Source organism: Patiria miniata, unplaced genomic scaffold, assembly GCF_015706575.1.
Source record: "Patiria miniata isolate m_02_andy unplaced genomic scaffold, ASM1570657v1 HiC_scaffold_7, whole genome shotgun sequence".
NCBI lineage: Eukaryota > Metazoa > Echinodermata > Asteroidea > Valvatida > Asterinidae > Patiria > Patiria miniata.
In genome coordinates, this window is record NW_024037074.1 from 41,210,897 (window position 1) to 41,233,819 (window position 22,923).

A 22,923-nucleotide genomic window follows, 5' to 3' on the forward strand; every position below is an offset into this window, starting at 1 on the left:
TGACTTCACAATGGGGTCTTCGTGCTTTTTCTCGACACCTAGCCTCTCCTGCTCTAGCCAGTCTCCTACTGGTACTTTTCTGCTGAAATTACACATTTTCAAGACACAACCATCTCAAAACCTTCTCATCTCTCTTTGAGCAGATTCTGAATCAAAAAATATAAATCCCCTAAGTTACCTTCACCGCACAGAAAAACAAAATTGCAGTCATGTACAGTAGCTGAACACATCTTGATTTAGTATTTTTTTGCTGTCAAAACCTTTTCTTGACTTTTTTCCCCAAGGCATTTGCATTTGGTGGAGAAAGGACTAACAATACAAACTGTGGCACTTACCGACTGATGACTCCTGAGGCTTCAGCCCACTGCTCCATAGCCTTCTTATACTCATAGTTGCGGTATAGGTGACCTCCTAGGTACGTGTAGGGGTACACGTGGTGGTTATCGTAATCATTCTCGGCTACCGCTATCGCTTCTTCGAACAACTCGATAGTTGACGGCCGACCAGGAGTTGGGTCTATACTCTCCAAATCGCCAAGGTTACCGAGGGCCATCGGATACCTGAAAGTGACCAATACGAAAACTCAGTCACATAGAGGGATCTTGATCAGAAAAAAATATTAAAAGATTTTGTAATGAGTCAGGTTTTGACTGGAATTCAAGGTGACCAAACGAAATGGTAAGATGGCCCTAACCATGCATGCTCTGCATCTCCTCAAAATGTTCTTCAAAGTAATTGGCCATTTACCAGTCTTTTGGGGAATGAGGAAAATTTTCAACTTACATATATTTATAAGACAATAAATGCCATCTAGAAGAAATGTTTACAACTCACTTTTTGAGATGGCCAAGGTCATAAAGTAACCACATCAGGTCCTAAAAAAGAGAACAAATCCAGACTCAATTCTGATTCCAATCAAAATCACTTTAGACACATTGGTTCACTTGATCAGGTATACAGTGTGAGTCCAAACAACTATACACTTTTAACATTTGCCACAGTTTTATTCTGTAGCAATAAATGTACTTTTAGAGTAACTCTTGCTGCTTCTTTTGAGGACATTTTCACTGGATTAGTTTTTCTGTGCAGTCATGCATGAAAACTAATCCAGTGAAAATGTCACCAAAAGAAGCAGCAAGAGTACATATGAAAATATCTTATCTACGTGTATATTGCTACAGAATAAAACTATGGCCAATCTTAAAAGTGTATAGTTTTTTTTTACTCGCACTGTACATTGTACATGTACATAGTACAGTTTTTGTACAGTACATGTACATTATGTACAGTAATCTGTGCGCTGCACCTTCCTCGAGGTACACACAAACCCTGACGTGCCCGTCCTTAACCACCTCCACCCATCCCCTCACAATTCACATCCCATCTCATCCCACCTTACCCTATTTCAACCCAATCCGACCCAGCTCCCCACTCCAACTTATACAATCTCCACCCTGACTTCACCCTACCCTACCATCAACCCCATCCCCAACCCATTTTGCCCCATTTTAACCCACTCCATCTCCCCATGCCCTTAACCAATCCCATCCCCACCCTCCCTTAAACACCACTCAAAACCATACCCACTACACCTTCACCCATCCCATCCCTGCTCTACTGTGAACCCTTCCCCACCCCATCCCATCCCACCAAATCCCATCAACATCCAGCTTTTCCCAACCCCCTCCCCATCCAGTTCCCGGCTACATCACCCCACACCACCCAAATCCATTCCTATCACAACTCATCCATCCACATACTTTGAATCTTATCCCAACCAATCCCACCAGATCTCATCCCCACCCACCTTTGCCCCACTTTACCCAAGCCCATCCCCACAACTCAAACACCAATTACCCCACGCCATCCCTACCCTACCCCACCTCCACCTAGCCCCACCTTGATTCTAACTCCACCTATACCCCACTCCACCCAAACCCATCCCACCGCACCTCAGATCTCATACCACTTTCATCCCAACCTTACCCCACCTCCACCCCACCCTATTCTACATGTAATAAAATTCCACCCAATCCTGCCTCAAATGACCCAACCCGCCTCCACCCAAACCCATCCCACCCTTACCCCACCTCCACCCCACCCCTCCCCTATCCTGAATGTAACTGAATTCCACCCAATCCTGCCTCAGATGACCCAACCCGCCTCCACCCAAACCCATCCCACTCTTACCCCACCTCCACCCCACCCCTCCCCTATCCTGAATGTAACTGAATTCCACCCAATCCTGCCTCAAATGACCCAACCCGCCTCCACCCAAACCCATCCCACCCTTATCCCACCTCCACCCCACCCCTCCCCTATCCTGAATGTAACTGAATTCCACCCAATCCTGCCTCAGATGACCCAACCCGCCTCCACCCAGACCCATCCCACCCTTACCCCACCTCCACCCCACCCCTTCTCTATCCTGAATGTAACTGAATGCCACCCAATCCTGCCTCAGATGACCCAATCCCGCCTCCACCCAAACCCATCCCACTCTTACCCTTTAGGTTTAATTGAAACTGAAGCAGGACACCTGCTTTTTGATCAGTATTGTCCACAATAATGTCTCCACTTTATCCACAATCCATCAACAGACCATCAGTATTTTTCGGTGTTGTGTAGGGAATCACTTACATCATAGCAAATAGATAATTTTTAATAGACTTTTTAAATGTCTGGTAATATCTTAAAATAAATAAACAAAAATTAAAAAGTAGAGTGAAAAAAATATGACTCAGTATATCAGTTACTATCACAATAAATGCACCCATATAACACAAATTATCAGACAAAGTTTCTAGTTAAACAAAAATACACTCGTTGTGCCAAACATTTCCTTTTCCGTCCAAATTCTCCATCAATTTTTAAACAGAATCATGACTCAGCTTGACTCAGTAACAGGAATGACAAATACTGCCGAGCGGGCTTCGGTTGGCATTGTGTTGGCAAAGGTTAATATATGGGGAACCATGTACACAGGGCCGCACAGACTATTGCTAGCTAATTAATCCACTGGGCTCTCTGACTCATTACGAAACGGTCTTTCAATTTGTCCACAGCTAGGGTACATTTTTGTCGAGCAGTTTTCTTCCTTTCAATTCCAAATATTGGCCGACAAATGAGGCAGCGCCGCCCCCACATCATCTGCACTTACTCGTTACTTATTCTGCAACATGAGTCAGATCTTACACCAAGAATCGATTCAGTTTCTATTCTCCAGTGACAATGACGGTGGTCAGCACTGTACATGTACATGTTTGTGACCTTTCCGCATTTGATTCCTATTCCAGAGCCGAGGTGGGTGTTAGTTCACAACACATTGGGACGGCCCGTGAACTGTAGGCTGATTGTGCATTTGAATACAATAAAATAGAAACTCCCATTTATCTTAAGTGTAAACACAAATTAATGTTCGGATTGTCTGAGTGGTAACTTCCAGGATGTTCACACTTGGCACATCTGGTTCTTTAAATCTCACCATGGCAACCATTACAATACAAAATAGGTTTTTTTGTTGATTTTTAGTTTGTTTTTTTCTGCATCTTACAACTGGGAAGGGGGAGGGGGAAGAGTTTGGAGCTTTAAAATGTGAGGATCAATGTTTCAACATTTAAAATTAGTGAAGACATTTATGATTAGAATGTACCGGTATGTAAAAAGTGTTAGCTCTTGTTCTTACTAAATCAAACAAAACATGTACAGGTCTACATGTACATTGTATTTCATTAATTAACCCTAATTTTTCATTAATTTAATCACCCCTTTGAGTGATTTCAACCCAATCTTGCAAAATCCAACACCATATAGTAAACTTACACCCAAACTGTTGGACTCTAATTAATGTGGTATGCCTGACACCATGTAACGCATAATCAGTTTACTAGTGCAGTACTCACTCCAACATATTCCAACAAAATAAACATGCAGTTGGAGTTTGAAGGGTTGGGGTGGTTAGGATTAATATTCCACACTTCCCTCAGAAAATGCTTGTGGTTTCCCGTACACACGTTGATGACAAAAGAGAAGATTTGTAAGGAACCCACAAGGAAAAATTGTATATTTGTATGTTTTGTAGAAACAATGACACTGGTGTAAAACATCTGCAAGATATCAGTCTACAAACTAATAGGACTTGCAGCCATATTAGGAAAAAATTACAAGGGGAGGGAACTCGCGCAGTAATACTTTTCCTGTTTTCCTGCCAAGTTCTGGGTTTTCAGCTATGCTGTGGTATCCTCAGAGGATAAAATTACAAGTATGGTCTGATGATTTACAATGTACCATACCGGTATTAGTCTGAGCAAACACAGATGCTCTCTGTCAAATTTTGTACAACTGTTCTTTATCTTTGTTAATGACAGCTCAAAATTGATTGTACTAGTTCCTTTTTTTTTTCTTTTCTTTTTTGGAGCACTTTTTATTTAGCACTTTCACCTTCTGGTGATTGCAATGTTTTTGTTCTGAACTACCCTTGCCGAATGCAAGAAAAACTAGAAAGCACTCAGAGAACGCAACCTCCGCCAAGGCTAAACAATTCCCCGCCATATTGTCAGTACACCCATAAGAAATACTCGCATAAATGGTGAAGAATCAACAAAAAAAAAATCCCGGATCCAGAACCAGATCCATATCACATCCAAAATCTAATCGATTTGTACTTGTACCAAGGACCACCCCTCAAAAAAATTTCATGCAAATCCGTCCACAACTCTTTGAGCTATCTTGTTAACCAACCAATAAACTAACCAAATCCGATGAAAACATAACCTCCTTGGCAGAGGTAATGACAATAATGAGATCCTACGGTACATTCCAGAGTAGAACTAGGCGGGCAATTCCATGAGAAAGTGGACGTGGCTGAGGAGTGGGAAATTTATGAAATCTTCAGAACTGCAAGCATCACTACCTCAAATGTAGTATCAAATTAAAGGGGATTGTAAAACCTTTCATTTGAGTGATGTGGCAGTGAGATGGAATATGGTTAAGTGTATTTTTTTGTCAAAAAAAAGAGGGAGGGAGAGGGATACATGTATTTGGTTAAAATTATGGATTGATGTTCTTTTTTTGTAAAGAAAGTTACCGATTAAAACGTTATTGCCTAACCCACACTGAAGTTCATTTTGTTGCCCTTTTTTTCTGTAGTTTAATCACTTAATTTCAAGGGATCTTTGATGAGAAAATCTACCCGAAATTCTTGGACTTTATAGAGTAACGTTACGTGAGTTACCGTGGAATTGCTCAGAAGCTGTTTAGAAGACTACATCCCGAGCTGTTCGGCTGACATCACTTTCACTTCCTTAGTCATATATTTTAGTGATGACATTAACAAACAGTTGATAATGTTCAACATGTATGTGCAATCAGATTAAGGTCCATATGTGTATGACACACACGTTGCATGCCACTGCATAAATACATAATTTCTTATCAATCCTTACCCTCATTCTTCCATAAGACACAATTCATGGGATGCTTTATAAAGGTAATGTCCAACATTTGCAAACATCAAAAAACAAAACTACGTGTACCAAAATTATTGTGAAATACCTTACTTGACTGTAAGTAAATAAAAGTCTCAAGCATCCTGTGAAATCATGGCACCTGGTGCGCTGTCATTTTCAAGAGAAGTGGATTTTTTTGTATCAATTTCCAACGATGGTTGGCTAACCATTTTTGGAAAAAACTGACTTTTCTTCAAATAGTGCCTCCAATTCATCAAATTTAGTTAGTCCACGTTTGTTTGCAATCCGTAACACATCCATGAACGGGTGCAAGCCAGCTACCCTGGTTCCCTGACCTGACAGTCTATAAATTGCTCCGTTTTGTTTGAAGTAGGGACAGGGCACCAGACTACAAGCAGCATTGTTTGGTGTTTCCAGCATCCGTGGTGTGAACACAAAACTTTAAACAGGTCAGTGTTACAATATTTGCTATAAAATACTACTCCCCAAATCCATCAATTTCTGAAAATTGCAGCACAAGCAACTGTTGTACCGGTACCGGTATATTACTTTTAAATTCTATCTTCTGTTTCTGATCCACAATAACAGACCTGTGCCAGTTTAGTTAAGTTCTGGTGAATTTCCTTTAATCGAAAAATGCATAGCATACTGCACATTGTCACTTTACATGTATCAGCCCTCAACCATTTCTGTGGTTGCCATAGTATTAAATGATGTGAAATAATTGTCATTCCCAGAATTGGTCAGATACACTGGTCACAATGCATTCTCTGTACTGCGAGGAAACAGACATTCCGGAACCGCCAATTACTCCGCTTTTTTCACCTTCCCAAAAATTAATTTGTTAAATTGAGGTCAAGTTTTTCTGTGTGCAGTGAAGCAAGCATCAAGATAGACCGGTGCCCAATTCTATGGCTCTGCTGACCACAGAATTCCGTGCTTACTATAACCATGCTGTACTAACAACACTAGCCAAAAAAAACCTCTGCGCTAAGGCCAAAAAAAAAATATTCGGTCTCTGGTCAGACCAAAGTTCCGGAATTGATGCGGCGACGCGGCTTCTTTTTTTCTTTTTCTTTTTTTAAAGGATTGTCCAGACAAGGTGGGTACTAATTTGCTTTTGTTGTGTCCTCATATACATTACATTGGGAACCTCCATAATTTGCCTTGGTGCCCTCCATCATTTGCCTTGGTGCAATTTCCCCATTCCTTGGTACAAAAATTTGAGGAGGTGCGGCAATAGAGGGCACTGCTGTAGCTACCGCGGACAATTTGAAGAAAAAAAAAGGTTGACACGCATGATTAAAATCGACGTGCGCGCTGACCAGAGACCGACTTATTTTTTTTTTGGCCTACCGGTAAGCACAGAATCCTTAGTTATAGGGTGTACGCATGCACATTAGCCAAAAATGCTAGCTAGCTTGAGAAATGTGCTTACTGTAAGCACAGAAATCTTCTGCTAAAAGTAACAGGGGATTTTTTTTTGCTACAGGCACATGTTAGCAGAGCTATGAAATTGGGCCCAGCTTGCCGTCCACTAATAGCACGCATTAAAGGGAATATACATGTACATCATTTGCTTTTGCTGTAATTTTCAGAAATGGATGGAATTGGGGGGTTGGAAATATATAGCAAATATAGTTACACTGACTTTTTTGAGGTTTTGGGTTCAAAAATGCTATAAAAACCAAGAAAAACAATCATTTTCCTGTAGTCTGGTTCCCTGACTCCATTTAAGAAGAAACAGAGCAGTTTACATACATTGGGGAATTGTAAGGCCAGGGAACCAGTCTAGCTGGCTTGTACCCGTTCATAGGTGTGTAATCGATTGCAAACAAGTGTGATGGTCAATTGGGGCCAGTATTTGAAAAAATTGGAAATTGATACAAAAATACCACTTTTCTTGAAAATGACAGCATACCAGGTGCCATGATTTTACAGGATGCTTTACACTGTCATTCACTAACAGTCCAGCAAGGTATTTCAAAATGATATGGTAGTTTTATTTTTTGATGTTTGCAAATGTTGTATTTTCCCTTTAACAATCTGTATCTGTAAACTCTCACTGATACTTACTGCACAGTGCATATTATTTGGACATGTCCCCTTTTATTACCTGCTGAAGCGACGCAAGCTCTATGCTGTCCAGTGAAGAGCTCACAGAGGGGTTGACAGCAGAGACTAGAGCAGCCACCTCCATCCTTCTATCGCAGACTACCGGGTGATCATTGAGATACAACCAACTTCCTTCTGCTACACCTGTAGGAACCAACCACATTGGACACTTGTCACCCGAAAGCCATTAGCCTGATTGCCCGACTTTCAAACATATATGTACTGGTATGTAATATGCATTCATGGACCAAGTTCACTGACTTCAATCAAGAACTGACTCCGTAAATGAACAGCAGAGGGCGCTCTGCAGAGCCCTAATTGGAGGGACGCACCACGTGCAGGCACTGGTTCAGGGCCCAATTTCATGGCCCTGCTAACCACAGAATTCCGCGCTTATGATTTTTTGCAAACAGCGCTTGCAGAAAAATTCGATGCTAACCCTGTAAGTACAGAGTCCTTAGTTGCGGGATGTACGTATGCGCAGAAGCCAAAATTCCTCGCTAAGCAGTGAAATACGCTTACAGTAAGCATGGAAATTTCTGCTACAGTAAGCAGGGATTTCTCGAAAGTGGCGCTATTTTGCCATGTTGTGGAGGGATCATTTTTCACGATGGCTACTTTTCCGCTTTGGGGAAAATAGGGATCGTCTTCTTTGGGTGAGAATATATATCTCGAAAAGTCAATAGTCAACCCACCAAAAAATGAAAAGAAAATGAAAGATGACATGTTGATCATCATTTTTCTGTGCAGCTTAAAAATACCTGTGAGAGTTCTGAGTATTTTTAAAGAATTTTGAAGTATGGGCATTTAGCACTAGTGTCTATGGGAATTTTAATTCAGGGTTGCACCCCTACGAACTCGACACAATGGTTCCTCCAAAATCAACCCACAAATTTTTTTGCCATTGAGCCTCAAACCTCCAAAACCGCCTGGAGGATTTCGGAGGATTGTGGAGGGTTAGGGTTAACGCCTGACAACTCATGTCAGTATCCATGACTTAAATTATATGCGGCCCATGTGTACATATCAATTCAGACACGATGTGCCTGTAATATGAAACATTTTCTCTGACAGACGAGCAATTATACATGTACTGTTCATGTTGTTATGGCTCACGATGCATGTACCGGTACGTATGCAGCTGAGGACTAGGAAACACAGTATGCGTTGTCAAGAATGCAACAGTCCAAAATCCTTGAGGAAATATAATGCAGTCACACAAACATGTTTACATTCACTAGCTAGGCCCTCTGAACGTGCCAAACCCTAAATGGAACAGAAAGGTCATCAAAAAATGTTGTTAAAATGGTTACTGTTTGGAAGGAAACTATAAAATCCTCTTAATTAAAATCAGTCGCGACTGGATGTGAAATGCTGCCTGTAATTTATGAACTTACTGCAGATGTAGAAAAACGGAAAATGTCAGCCCGATGGGATCATTATACAGTCATTGTGTGTTGGCCATTTTTGGAAACATAGCAAAAAACTTAGAAAGACCGTTCGCCTTTGTTATGGCCAATGTTGGTGGCAAACTGTCGGTCCACTTGCGTACACATTTCCAAGTTGGCTAATTTGTTTGCGCGAGTGGAACGCACCCCAGGTATGGCCTGAAGGTCCAAGGAAGTTGAACTACTGCTACTAGTACCCAGTGACATAAGAGCAGTGGTATGGGAAAAAAAACCTTGTGTTTTCTGACATGTATGATAAAGTAAACTCTAAACCCTGTCATCATATTGCTAGGAACATACCGGTACCTGGACCTACCAAAACCCAACACTGCACTAATCCAATGGCACATTATTTGCTTTTGTCCTTCTTTCCAAGTGGTTTTGGTGGATTTTGCAGAATTGAGGAAGATGGCGCTGGCCACTGTTGTAGTCCGGTCACTTCAGTCGAGTCCTAGTTCGAGTCTCCAGTCACTTGGGTTGAGACCCAGTCCGAGTCTTGAGAGTCACTTGATTTTTTAGTCGAGTCAGTTGGGTCAAGTCTGAGTCCCAGTCACGAGTGCATGGACAAGCACACACACACCTATTGTCCCTCTTTTGTTTGTACTCTAACTTTTTAGGAAGACTCCCATAGGTTTTGTACACGACCCCAGTCGCAGATGTATGCTGGGAATCGTGGACTCTGGAATTTTTCGTCCACGGTTTGAATAGATGAACACGCCCACGCATGTAGGCGATATTTGATGCACAGTCGTGGGAAATAGGGAGGGGCGCATTTAGTAAGAAACATTATTTGCAACACCACTTTGAGCGTGGTGCAGTACAATAATGGTTGCTTAAACGTTCCTGTTTGCACAATCAGAACGTTTTTAAAGGAGGTGGGTTTTTTTTTGGGGGGGGGGGGGGGAATATACATGACTCCCAAGTCACTAGCGTCAAGTCTGAGTAACAATGGAGGAGCCCAAGACCCAGTCCGAGTCTTTTGCTGATGAGACTTGAGTCGAGTCTGAGTGATCAAAATTGTGACTTAGACTCGAGTCCGGTGGACTCAGTGGACTTGAGTCCCACCACACTGTCACTGCCTACAACCCAGTGGTTGAGAACCACTAGTATAAACTCCGTTATAAGAAGATTAGTGTTAAGTACACCACATGTGCTGCGTGCACCACAGACTAGAAATGCCCGTTCATGTATCCATGAACAGCGGTAAAAATACATTAGTTACAATGGTACAACAAAATCGTTGGAAGTGATGTTTAAATGTGATGTTTCAAACCCGTAGGGACCTGGTTGCCGATAGTTATCCTTGCCTTCGGCTCGGGCCATAATTGGCAGCTAACCCCTGACCGGTTTTAAATTACATCTATAACGGCATATTTTTATCTGCTTTAATTAAGCCGAAATGGCAGCATCGAGCTGTATACTCCCCAGGGAGCTGAGATGGTATTTGGAATGTTTCATTGGCCAATAAGCAGGGTAATAATGATGTAGTGCCTTGAGCACCAATACTGGTAGATACATGCAGTTTATAAATACGCATTATTATCATCCCTTTATTATTTGACATTTGATGTCAAACCCATTAAAAAAAAGTCCCCATGATTGTCATACCCAGCTTTATTGACTGTCCCCTCTTGTCCTCATTTCCCTTGCCGTGCCATGTGACCTCAGCCGTGTCCGTGCCATCCTCTCCGAACACCACCCACGCGTGGTCCTCCGACAGCGCCAGATGAACATCCTCGTAGCCAAGAATCTGACATGCTGCTACCACGGCAACAGCTACACCGAAACAGTCCAACTTGTTTCCTGGCAATGGGGAAGACACATGGAGAAAGACGGAATGGTATTTTATCAAACATCTGGAAAATATCAAGAAGATACGGTACATCGTTGTACATTATCCACAATGGCTCGAAATAATGATCACGACACAAATGCTACAAACAAAATTCAGAATTTTCAATCTTTAAAATAACCATTTTCAGTAATAACAGTCGCATGTATGCATATTGTCGTAAATGTTTCCCTACAATATTGGGGGAACAAATTTTGCAAAGAGAGCAACATAACAGTTTGGTTTTAAAAACAGTATATTATCCCTCCTAGTGGGAAGTCAATATTCAGAGCAACATATAAAACCCTTTAAAACCCTTCAGGTCAGTTTCAGGTGAAGGGATATGAAGTGTTAAAGTAACTGTGTCATATAGAGAGTCACTGCACACAAATACAGTACTGTGGAGAGCAGTGAAGTGTGGCTGAATCTGCCTGCTTGCCCCGAGCTTAACTACAAAAAAAGGGATTTAAAGTGCTATCCATAATTCACACAAGATTACCTCAAAGGAAATTGAAGTGTGGGGGGTAAAGCCCGCCGCACACCTTTCCGATTTTACTGGTTTACTGGATCATCTGGCCATCATACAGAGGTGTGCGCTGAACATTCTGACCGATCTGACCGTACACCGGGTGACCGGATGAAATCAAACATGTCTGATTTTTTGGCATCCATTTTCACCAGATCTGATGTCACCCGAAAGGTGTGCGGGCAGCACAACGATTTCATCGGACACGATATTTATGTTAACCAATCAGATTCAAGAAGGCAGTCACATGATTCAAAATTGACAGCTGCCATTTTCTCATCGTGTGTTTGGTCATCATGTGACCGATCGTCATGTGACCGATTATAGAACTGAATCAGGCATGTGATGTGGTGATCCAGTAAAATTGGAAAGGTGTGGGCTTAAAGTTCCCTTTAAAAAATAAGCAAAGCGGTTTTGAAAAAAAAAATCGAAGTATTGTGAAGTGCAGAACATTTGGAAGGTTAAAGTTTAGCTTTGTCTTTAATAAATGACGTCATGCCAGCCAGAACAATTTTACAAGGTCCCTTGCATCAGTCCTCCCTCAAAGTACAGCTTTTTCAATCCATGTACCAGTAGATGTACATTGTAGCTTTATTTTCAGGAGCAGAACTTATGAAACCAACAGAGGGCAAAAGGAACTGGTTTTTGGTCTGTCTTGTCTTTCATAGCATTGAACTCTTGAAAATGTTCCTACTTTTCCAAAAAGGGCCGATGCCCGATAGGTTACAAAGAGCCAAGTTGATAAATGAGAAATCATCATGTAGCAAATTCTCCCAGCAGAATCGCAGTTGATTGTGTGCTGAATGCATTCATGCAATGATCACAAATTTGTCATTATGTTTACTAAATGTATCAATCAGGTGTACCATTCAGCAGGTGCATAAAGGTCTCCAATTGTGAATAGGTAATGCATACATGTACATGTACATGTACCGGGTACGTGCACATGTACATGTATACCCGGTACTATACGTGTAGAACAGTTTTATGTCAACATTTAGGTATTTTGCAATAGTTTCTCAGAAAAGCCACTTTATTCAACTGTACTATCCTTAAACCCATTAACAATTTACAGGATACTGCAAAAAGGGATTTTCCCACGGTACTCTTTCAACGGCATTCTTGCCATGTACTATGTGTAAATTGTATTTACAGACGGTATTAGCAGACGGAGAAAAAACTCCAAAGAAGTGCTCAAGGGAAGGTCAAACTTAAACCTGTCTATTTGGTTGCCGGGTTGAGGTTCCAACGAGAGCGGTTGAGGAACCTCAGCATGTTCTTGACACTGATGTCACCAACCTCAAAGTTTCAACATATTCCAAAATACACCATGCACTGCAAAAGGCGTTTCAAACATTTATTTGTACAATTCAGGGACATGTGCTCCCGGGAAAATACACCGTACTTGTTTATTCATCTATGACTTTTGGTACAGTACGTACAACAATTGAAGACCTTCTGACTGTTCAATTCGCTCAACCCTCCTGCTATTTAAACAGTCACAGACAGTCAAAATTTCAATCCACTTCCCCTGCTGTACTTTTTACACAGGCTAGTCACCAGCAGTCAGATCATATGTCAAGCAAGCACTGTGACTAGTCAAACTCAGTCAACAGACCATGAACAGACAAAGCAGGCAAGTTGTGGTCACAGCTGTTTTGTCACTCACCCGGAGTCAAAGCATAGCTGCTCCAAGTTACCGGTACTTAAACAGCCCCAGCCACTCAATTCTGCTTGGTGTAGGCTGGGAATTCTGAATTTTTGAAAACAGTCACTTGATTGATTTTGACTCAAAGGACAACTTGGCACAGAATGTATGTTTTGCATAGGAGGGTTAAATGGCATCCCTTTCTATTTTTTTGGTTATTCTCATTACCGACCAACCCTACCGGTATTTTGGGCTCCTGACCCAAGAAAAAACTTTTTTTTTCATCACCGCCAACCCTGTCTGGAACCCCATTAATTAATTAACAAAAATACAAACAAAACAAAACAAAACAAACAAAATTCAGTCAATCAGGCTCTGTGTTATTTGAAAAGCTATTGAAAATGAATACCAGATTTATACGCGAAGTACGGTGTATAGCAACCAGTGGAATCCCAGAAGATGAGAGGATGTTGCCGCTCATGTCTATTACTGGTATGTCATGGCTGCCAATACAGCAAAAATTAGAGAGATGTACATGTATGTGCAGATATAATGTATTCAACTACATCTTGCCAAATATGGTTTTATTATTTTATTCAGTGGTATCAACTAATAATAATTTCATTGCACAAACAAACTTAGAAACAGTATGTACATGTACTTGGTATCATTTACAATGTAACTTACCATCTACATATGTGCAACTGCAATATTTTTTATGAGAATATAAAAAAAATATGAGAACCATATCAATAAAAAGCCCTAATCTCCCCTTAAGCATATTGAGCATAATGATGCATTGCATGGACTCTAATAGGGAAGTTCCCATGTGCGTTTCTACAAGTGTCGTAATCACAAACAATGCACAGGGTCCACGCGTAAACAGTTTGAAGCCTAATTGAATTCACACGATTTCAAAACACCTCCAAGCATACACCACATTGCTTAATGACACCGCCATAGGATATACTGTGTTGCTTTTCTGGTACGCTGTAGTACATTCTTATGTGAAAAAGTGTATAGGTTTTACTACACTGCAAGACGGAACATATGAGTGAATGTCACCACATGTGCGCTAGTATACATTACACGTCAGGGATTGGGATACCACATTCCAAATAACATGAATTTGAAGATCTCCGACGTGAGTTGATACAATGGAGGGAGGTTTAGAGGGAAATTTTGGAGGGTACATGTATAAAACTGACAAAACGATGGGCTTTTTGGACTAGTTGTCATTTCAAAATCATAATTCTAATTATCTTGGGTAAAGATGAGATCTGTTTTATATTTTGGATAAAACTAAATAATCATTCTTTAGTTTGCTTTTAAAAGATACATGTATCATCATCTACGTACATATTATATAGCCAATTACAGTACGTCCTGTGAAATATAACTATGAACAAAGTATCAAAGACTGCAGAAAATAAAACAGAAAATTTACTTTTCCAAATAAAAATAGATGGGAATACTATCAAAATGTAAGGACATTCATATGCATTAGAAAAAAATGTTGTAACCTGGACCAAATCTTTTTTAGGAAAGATGGTGGTGTACGCAGTACCTCCCTACATTGCGACGTCGCTTAAAAAAAAAGGGGGGGGTTCTTTATTTTTTGGGGGGGGGGGAGCATGGCCCCGTTGGGAGCAGATTTCTGGATTCACAATTTTAACAGAAAACACATAAACTGAACAGTGTCTTCCATCACAGCAACAGCACCCTCAGTTGTCCGGAAAAGCATGGCAAATTTTAAATGTCAAAAGACGTGCAATTTTCAATAAAATCAACCAAGAAGGGATGTCAAATAGTTTTCACATGTAAGAGGAGTAGAAACTTTCACAAAATATGTTCCTAAGAGAAATTCATTGCATGGACCCTGGAGCCGGATGGGAATTTCCCCGTGTTTTCTCCCAAAAGGGGTTTTTCGCGGGGTTTTCACCTCTCCCCTAGTCAGCGAATATAATTACATGTAGGCCTACAGCCATATCTTATTCTTGATGTTACAAGATAGATCCACATTTTTCGTGTTCAATGAATCCACCTTATCCTTCACACTGTTCACGTAGTTATAATAGTTTTAAAATATATTGTATTTACAATATTTGCTTAACAACTATGCATTAATCAAATAATGTTTTATCCCATTGTATTGAGTTGTATTGTATTTGTAATGTATTATACATGTTTGTAGTCAATGTTTCATCATTTATTGTATGCAGGGCCCCAATGGAAACCAGTTTTAAACTGTTTGGGCATACCCTGGGTAAATAAATGTAGTAAGTAAAATAAATAAATAAATAAGTTGGAAAGGCAAACCCTAAGGGTAATTTCCTGAGAAATTGGACATGGCTGAAAAACATCACAACTTCAAATGTGGTATCAAATTAAGGGTAACAACAAGAACTTTCATTTGAGTTGTGTGCCAGTGAGAGGTGGTTAAGTTTTTTTGTCCCAAAAAAATTTTGGGGCTAAAATTATGGATTTTAGGTAGTCATCTTGGCACTTTGTTTTGAGTGCTAATGTGAGTTTTTGGTTTTGAGGCAGAAAGAAAGGTTCATATTTTATGCCATAACAGGTTTTTTTTATGAAGTTAAGAAGATTTTTCCAAAGGTTCACAGTATGAAGAAACTAGTTACTGACAAACCAACAGAAGCTTATTTTATTTGCCTTCTTGGGGGTGATTTAGTCACTTACTTTCAAGGGAGCTTCTGTGAGAAAAACCCACTCTACATTTTTATAAATTTGACTTTATAGAATAACAGCACAAAGTTGATCGAAGACCCCTTCTAACTGTAACAAGAGTTACCATGGAATCACCCTATATTGAATCAGAAGGATGGTTGCCGTTCCAGTAACCATGGGTACATGTACTTCTTAATGGCCACCCACTCTGTGCTTACAGTATTACATACACGTACATCATATACCTGTACCGGTTAATAAAAATGGGATGTACAAGTGTATGTACCGGTCCATACATTCATGCACGCATGCGTAGAAGCCAAAATGCCAAGCACTATAAACATGGTTAACGGGAATTTTTCTGCTATTGAAACATGATTGATAATATGCACGGAATCTTTACTTAAATGGTTAACAGAGCTAAATAAAAATGGACCCACATAATGAGGCAATACATAATAATAATAACGGAGTCTTACACGTATATAGCGCACGTATCTACCAACAATTAGGTACTCAAGGCGCTGGAAATTATGTCAATTATTAAAGAAAGGTAAATAAAGTTTATGAGAAATATGAGACCCATTATGTAGCACCTTATAATGGTTTACAAGGTGCTGCGGCGCACATTGCAGCCATGCCAGAAACACCGGGGCAAACCCCTTCTCTTAGCGATAAGTGTTACTGGGTTCTTTAGCGTGCATTACACAACACACAGGACCTACAGCTTTACGTCCCATCCGAAGGACGAAGCAATAATGGTAAAGTGCCTTGCTCAAGAGCACAAGCACCATGTTCCCAGGATTCGAACCCATGCACCACGGCACACGAGTCTAACACTGTAACCATTGGACCACAGCGCCCCAAATGTTTAGATAATAGCATTTTGTTCAATTAGCATGGGGTTTCTTACAATGTAGTTCGGGTATTACTTTTTGTTATTTTGTTTTGCATCGATTTTTGGGGGCCTGGGGAAGGGTATGCTATTATGACTTTCTGGGGGCTTTGGGGAAGGGAGAGGCTGTTTGTTAACACTGGTTTCTCCCAAGCCGAAATAGGGGCTCTAAAATTGTTGTTGGAAACTATACAGCAAGTCAATAAACAATGCCTGAATGGCAACTCATTTTGTAGCACATCATGTAGCAAACATGGCAGATGATTATTCATAAATGGTGAAAAGTACCCCATTACACCAAACACATTTAATCACACTATACAAATATAAGCCGGTGCCTATCAGGTGATGAGAAATTTAAATTTAAAGTTTCATTTGTCTACATTGTTTATCAATTTTAAATAAAATTGCTGGTAGGTGTTCAATTGATCATTAATGGAATCTGACAAATTTACATTTATAAGAAAGAAAGAAAACTAAGGTGCAATGGTTTTGAGCTTGTCTTGTTTTTCTTGTCCTAAAAACTGGTGGTCTGGGCCCAATAAGCCATTTGCGAGTTAAATTTGAATAAAATCTGGAACGCTGACTTAATACAATGCTTTGCACGTTTTAACCTAGCATTCTCCCGAACAAAGAGACTGTTACTATATCACGTGATTCGGGGCAAGCCTTATGCTAGCAACCCCCAGCTCCGGCATGGTCTGGTGTCTTTGTGCCATTCTCACCCATTGTGAACGATGTATTGGTGCTGAGCGTCTCTTACGTAACTATGCAAGAGCTTGCCCCGAATCTTGTGATTAGCAACAGTGTATTTGGTCTGGAGAATTCAAAGTTAAAATGTACCAAGCATTCTGAGCAAGTCATTGTACCAGACGTTTTTCAAATGTAAATCCCAAAGGGTATAGGTTACTCGCAAATGGCTTATTTCATGACACTGCTAACCACAGAATTCCGCTCTTATGCTCACCAATTTGCGCTAACAGCGCTAGCTGAGAAAAATTGGCGCTTACCCTGTATGTACGCACGCATGCGCAGAACCCAAAATTCCTCGCTAACCCGTGAAATACGCTTACTGTAAGCACAGAATTTTCCGCTACAGTAAGCAGGGATTTTTCACTAACATTATTAGCAGAGCCAAGAAATTGGGCCCATTCTTTAGCCAAGTGTGTACACAGCATAACTGTGGTCAGTTACACTAATCACATAACACTTGTACAGCTAAGGGGATTACCCTGTGGTTTTGTGGTTTTCAGTTCAATTGGGGTGAAGGATTGACCTCATTTGGGGGCATGAATGATGGTCCTTACATCATGTAGTAAAGGATGTTGATGGTTTTATGAGTCTTAAAAGTGCATCCTCATGTTGTGTGGTACATGTTTTGAAGCAGTGTGCATGCCTAAAAACTATAGATCACATTAAAACTCCCTAGAATGATTTACTAGGAACCATCCTGGCAAATTCCGACACCATATGGGAAACTGCACACACATATTTCTGACTTTGTTTCTGGAGGTGTGCCAACCCAATGTTGTCAGTTTAGGGGTACTGCACCCATCCTGACAGATTCCAAGATTCCAACAAACAGTTACTGTTCTTTTGGCGAATGACCTACCAGCTTATTAAAAACGTCTTTATTTCAATGCCCTTTCTGTTTTAGCAGATCTTTCTGGGTACCGAGATAGGGGCCTATGTAAAATAAAATGTATTTAATTCATGTTCTGTCAGACAAATTGATTTGGTTTTCTCGTTTCTCATATGAATGAAACTGCTATTTGATTAATGTTAAAGTTACTGTGGGAATATTTGTCGCTGGAAAGGCCATGGGAACTTTTGTCAATGGGAGGGTCGTGGGCAGATTTGTCAATGGGAGGGCCATGGGAACATTTGTCAAGGGGAGGGCCATGGGAACATTTTTCAATGGGAGGGACATGGGAACATTTGTCAGTGGGAGGGCCGTGGGAACATTTGTCAATGGGTGGGCCGTGGGAACTAAGCTTAGTGGGAACATTTGTCAATGAGAGGTCTGTGGGTACATTTGTCAACGGGAGGGACATGGGAACATAAATTTGTCAATGGGAGGGCCATGGGAACATTTGTCAATGGGAGGGCCGTGGTAACATTTGTTAATGGGAGGGCCATGGGAACATTTGTCAATGGGAGGGCCGTGGAAATATTTGTCAATGGGTGGGCCATGGGAACATTTGACAACGGGAGGGCAACAGGAACATTTTGTCAATGGGAGGGACATGGGAGCATTTGACTATGGGAGGGCCATGGAAACTTTTGTCAATGGGAGGGCCGTGGGAACATTTGTCAATGGGTGGGCCATGGGAACATTTTGTCAAAGGGAGGGCCGTGGGAACATTTGTCAATGGGAGGGCCGTGGGAACATTAGACAATGGGAGGGCCATTGGAACATTTGTCAATGGGAGGGCCATGGGAACATTTGTCAATGGGAGGGCCGTGGGAACATTTGACAATGGGAGGGCCATGGGAACATTTTGTCAATGGGAGGGCCGTGGGAACATTTGTCAATGGGAGGGCCGTGGGAACATTTGTCAATGGGAGGGACATGGGAACATTTTGTCAATGGGAGGGCCGTGGGAACATTTGTCAATGGGAGGGCGTGGGAACATTTGTCAATGGGAGGGCCATGGGAACATTTTGTCAATGGGAGGGCCTTGGGAACATTTGTCAATGGGAGGGCCATGGGAACATTTGTCAATGGGAGGGACATGGGAACATTTGTCAATGGGAGGGCCATGGGAACATTTGTCAATGGGAGGGCCATGGGAACATTTGTCAATGGGAGGGACATGGGAACATTTGTCAATGGGAGGGCCGTGGGAACATTTGTCAATGGAAGGGCCGTGGGAACATTTGTCAATGGGTGGGCCGTGGGAACATTTGACAATGGGAGGGCCGTGGGAACATTTGACAATGGGAGGGCCATGGGGACATTTGTCAATGTGAGGGCCATGGGAACATTTATCAATGGGAGGGACATGGGAACATTTGTCAAGGGGAGGGCCATGGGAACATTTGTCAATGGGAGGGACATGGGAACATTTGTCAATGGGAGGGCCGTGGGAACATTTGTCAATGGAAGGGTAGCCTTGTTCAATGCGGTCTCTCGGCTTTTTGTCGAAGGGAGATAATCGGGCCCTGCACCCACAATCAACGCGGCTACTTGCGTGTACGTGTACCGCCGACCCTTGTCCGTACGAACGGTTCAGTACTAACACAACCAGCAAGCACACACACGTGAGTACGGACTGTACGCATGGTGTAAGGCAGTAAATGTAGGCCTACTGTGTTCTGCGTGTGGGTGTACATGTACGTACGTACGTGTGAGGTACGCGCCGCGTGGCCTGTCGAACGACCGCCTTGTTGGGTCTGCAACTTCCGGGTTTAATGTCTTTCTTTACCTTTTCGTCCAGTTTTGGAAAAAAATGGGCGGGCTTCAGGATATGCGGATATGCCGTGATTATTATGTAGGTTCGTCTTGGACCAATCACATGAAACAACCTTCCCAATAGTATGATTAATTCATTTTTAAGCTGACCAATCGTAAGCTTCACAAAAATCATGTGATGTCGCGCGGCATGCATAATGCATTAGCCATCATGGCGTCTTCCATGTCTTTTTAGCGAGAGCGAAATGTTCGTCACTTTTTCAACAATTTGACATTGATTCGAGTTTTTCGGCTCGTGTAATGAATCCATTTGAGTGGGCAACGATCGTCTAATGACAGCATTACCTGCAGAATTCGTTGGTGCCTTCAATACTGCTTCGGACAGACTGGGACTGAACGACTTTCACCCACAGCAACGGGCCGCCATTGCAGCGTTTCTTCACGGATGCGACGTGTTTGTTAGCCTATCGCGGGCTGACCAATGAGAATTCAGTATATACGCGGGGGTGGTACCTCATTACCGTAATAGGTTTTGCTGGGTCAACTCAAAACCATCAAGGCGTTGGGTTACGCGGACTAGCTCATGCATGTACATGTACTGTGTGTGAATGGCTGTTGTACGAGTACGTGTGTGTACGTGCGTACGTACAAGCATAGCCTCTCGCTGTAAAAGTTACTTTCTCACTAGCAGCGTACGGACATCGATCTGACCACGCAATTATGCCTTGCCAAGTTGATTATGGATTTTCTTATAGGCGATTTTTTTTTATCGGCGAATCGATAAGCCCAATGCCTTGGTCAAGGCTAATGGAAGGGCCGTGGGAACATTTGTCAATGGGTGGGCCATGGGAACATTTGTCAATGGGTGGGCCATGGGAACATTTGACAATGGGTGGGCCGTGGGAACATTTGACAATGGGAGGGCCATGGGAACATTTATCAATGTGAGGGTCATGGGAACATTTATCAATGGGAGGGACATGGGAACATTTGTCAAGGGGAGGGCCATGGGAACATTTGTCAATGGGAGGGACATGGGAACATTTGTCAATGGGAGGGCTGTGGGAACATTTGTCAATGGAAAGGCCGTGGGAACATTTGTCAATGGGTGGGCCGTGGGAACATTTGTCAATGGGTGGGCCGTGGGAACATTTGACAATGGGAGGGCCGTGGGAACATTTGACAATGGGAGGGCCATGGGAACATTTGTCAATGTGAGGGTCGTGGGAACATTTATCAATGGGAGGGACATGGGAACATTTGTCAAGGGGAGGGCCATGGGAACATTTGTCAATGGGAGGGCCATGGGAACATTTGTCAATGGGAGGGCCATGGGAACATTTGTCAATGGGAGGGCCAGAAGAACATTTTTCAATGGGAATGCCATGGGAATATTTTTCAATGGGAGGGCCATGGGAACATTTGTCAATGGGAGGGCCATGGGAACATTTGTCAATGAAAGGCAAATGGCTTCTCCCCTCTTGTCAGTTGAGGACTCCAAAAGAACAGAATTTTTATACAAAGTTTGAGTTGCTTTGAGTAAGTTTCATAAACCTTTAAAGAGTACATGTAGGCCTATTTCTTACTTATCCCTACGAATCATTTTTTTTAGGAACCACTTTTTAAGTTTGGATATTTTTATGCTCATCACAGCCAGACGGCAACCTGGGACGAAATTGAGAAACAAAATTCTCAACGATTTAAAAATGTTGGCAAAAACATGAAATTACTACCAGCACACACACCAGTGCAGTCTCCCTTTTCCATTTTTGACTAATCAAATTTGCAAATTTACTAATCATAAATTTTTTTGACCATTATGTTGCTGAAATCAGTTGATCTGCCCGTGATGTTTTCTCCTCCCACACAATTTCACCGCCCACCTACCCGACAAAAAAAAAATCACTGTGACTAATCTCATAGTAAGGCATTGAACGACCACTGACCAGTGTCTAAACAAATCTTTAAAGCTACAGTCCACCATTTGCAGCTATCCAAAAAGTAACTGACATAATTATTGTTGAAAAACATACTTGGTTGAAAGATAGTAAGGGGACTAAACTCCCTGTGAAATTATTCTTTCTGGCATGCTGTCATTTGGAAGAAATCAACGAAAGAAGCCTTTCTAACGGTGCGTCTAAAGACGTACCGTTGGAATTTTCCTTTAGTACGATAGTTCGCGGTTGCTATAATTCGTCGGATCGGTGCGCGACATAGCTGCAATCAGCTCAGTGAGAACATGTCTCGGATGCTGAACTCAGGCCCAATTCAAAACATGATTCAGCAACTTTTGGTTTTGAAATCGAGATCCTAGAATGCTGTTTTTCTCAAAATATACAGCTAAAGCTGAGAGCTCTGAAACTTCATCAGGTTAGTTGTTCAGCACCCTTCTTTGGATTTTGAGCACGTTTGTTGCTTCAAACAAACAAAATGCACAAATTACAAATGATGGACTGTACCTTTAAAAAGCTGGATATTTTGTAACAGGTATCCCTTGACAAATTACAGTATGATACTTAAAAAAAAAAACCATGGATGTACAAAAGTTTCTGAATTAAAAGAAAAACAGATACCGAAATCAAGTCATCCACAAACACTTGAATGCTACTAGTAGAGGCTGACCTGTTACCTTCTTAAACATGAATGCTATGTCTATACTGTACAAATTGTTTTGAAATTGTTTTGAGTTAAGAAAGAAACCCCCCAAAAAGGCATTGATATTGAACGATGTGTTTAAATGGAAAAATTTTCCAGGAATTTCATTGTGCACTACATCCTATTGCAGAATTTCACCAAGTAGCACCACTGGACATAGGCCTACCGGTATAATCACATAATAATGGTTATAATTTTTGAGAAAAACCACAAACTGTGTCCCGCTTTACATCACTT

At 41.5% G+C, this 22,923-nt stretch overlaps 1 protein-coding gene across 1 annotated transcript in view; it reads right to left on the reverse strand.

Moving 5' to 3' along the window:
- LOC119746005 (menin-like) overlaps positions 1-22,923 on the reverse strand; it is a 28,471-nt gene that overhangs the window by 2,758 nt on the left and 2,790 nt on the right. Inside the window, exons 2-5 of the mRNA XM_038222756.1 lie at positions 10,640-10,834; positions 7,585-7,727; positions 835-875; positions 336-560 (exon numbers count right to left, since the gene is read on the reverse strand). Of these exons, the coding sequence (XP_038078684.1) occupies positions 336-560; positions 835-875; positions 7,585-7,727; positions 10,640-10,834 (604 nt within the window). The remainder of the gene's footprint in view (positions 1-335; positions 561-834; positions 876-7,584; positions 7,728-10,639; positions 10,835-22,923) is intronic.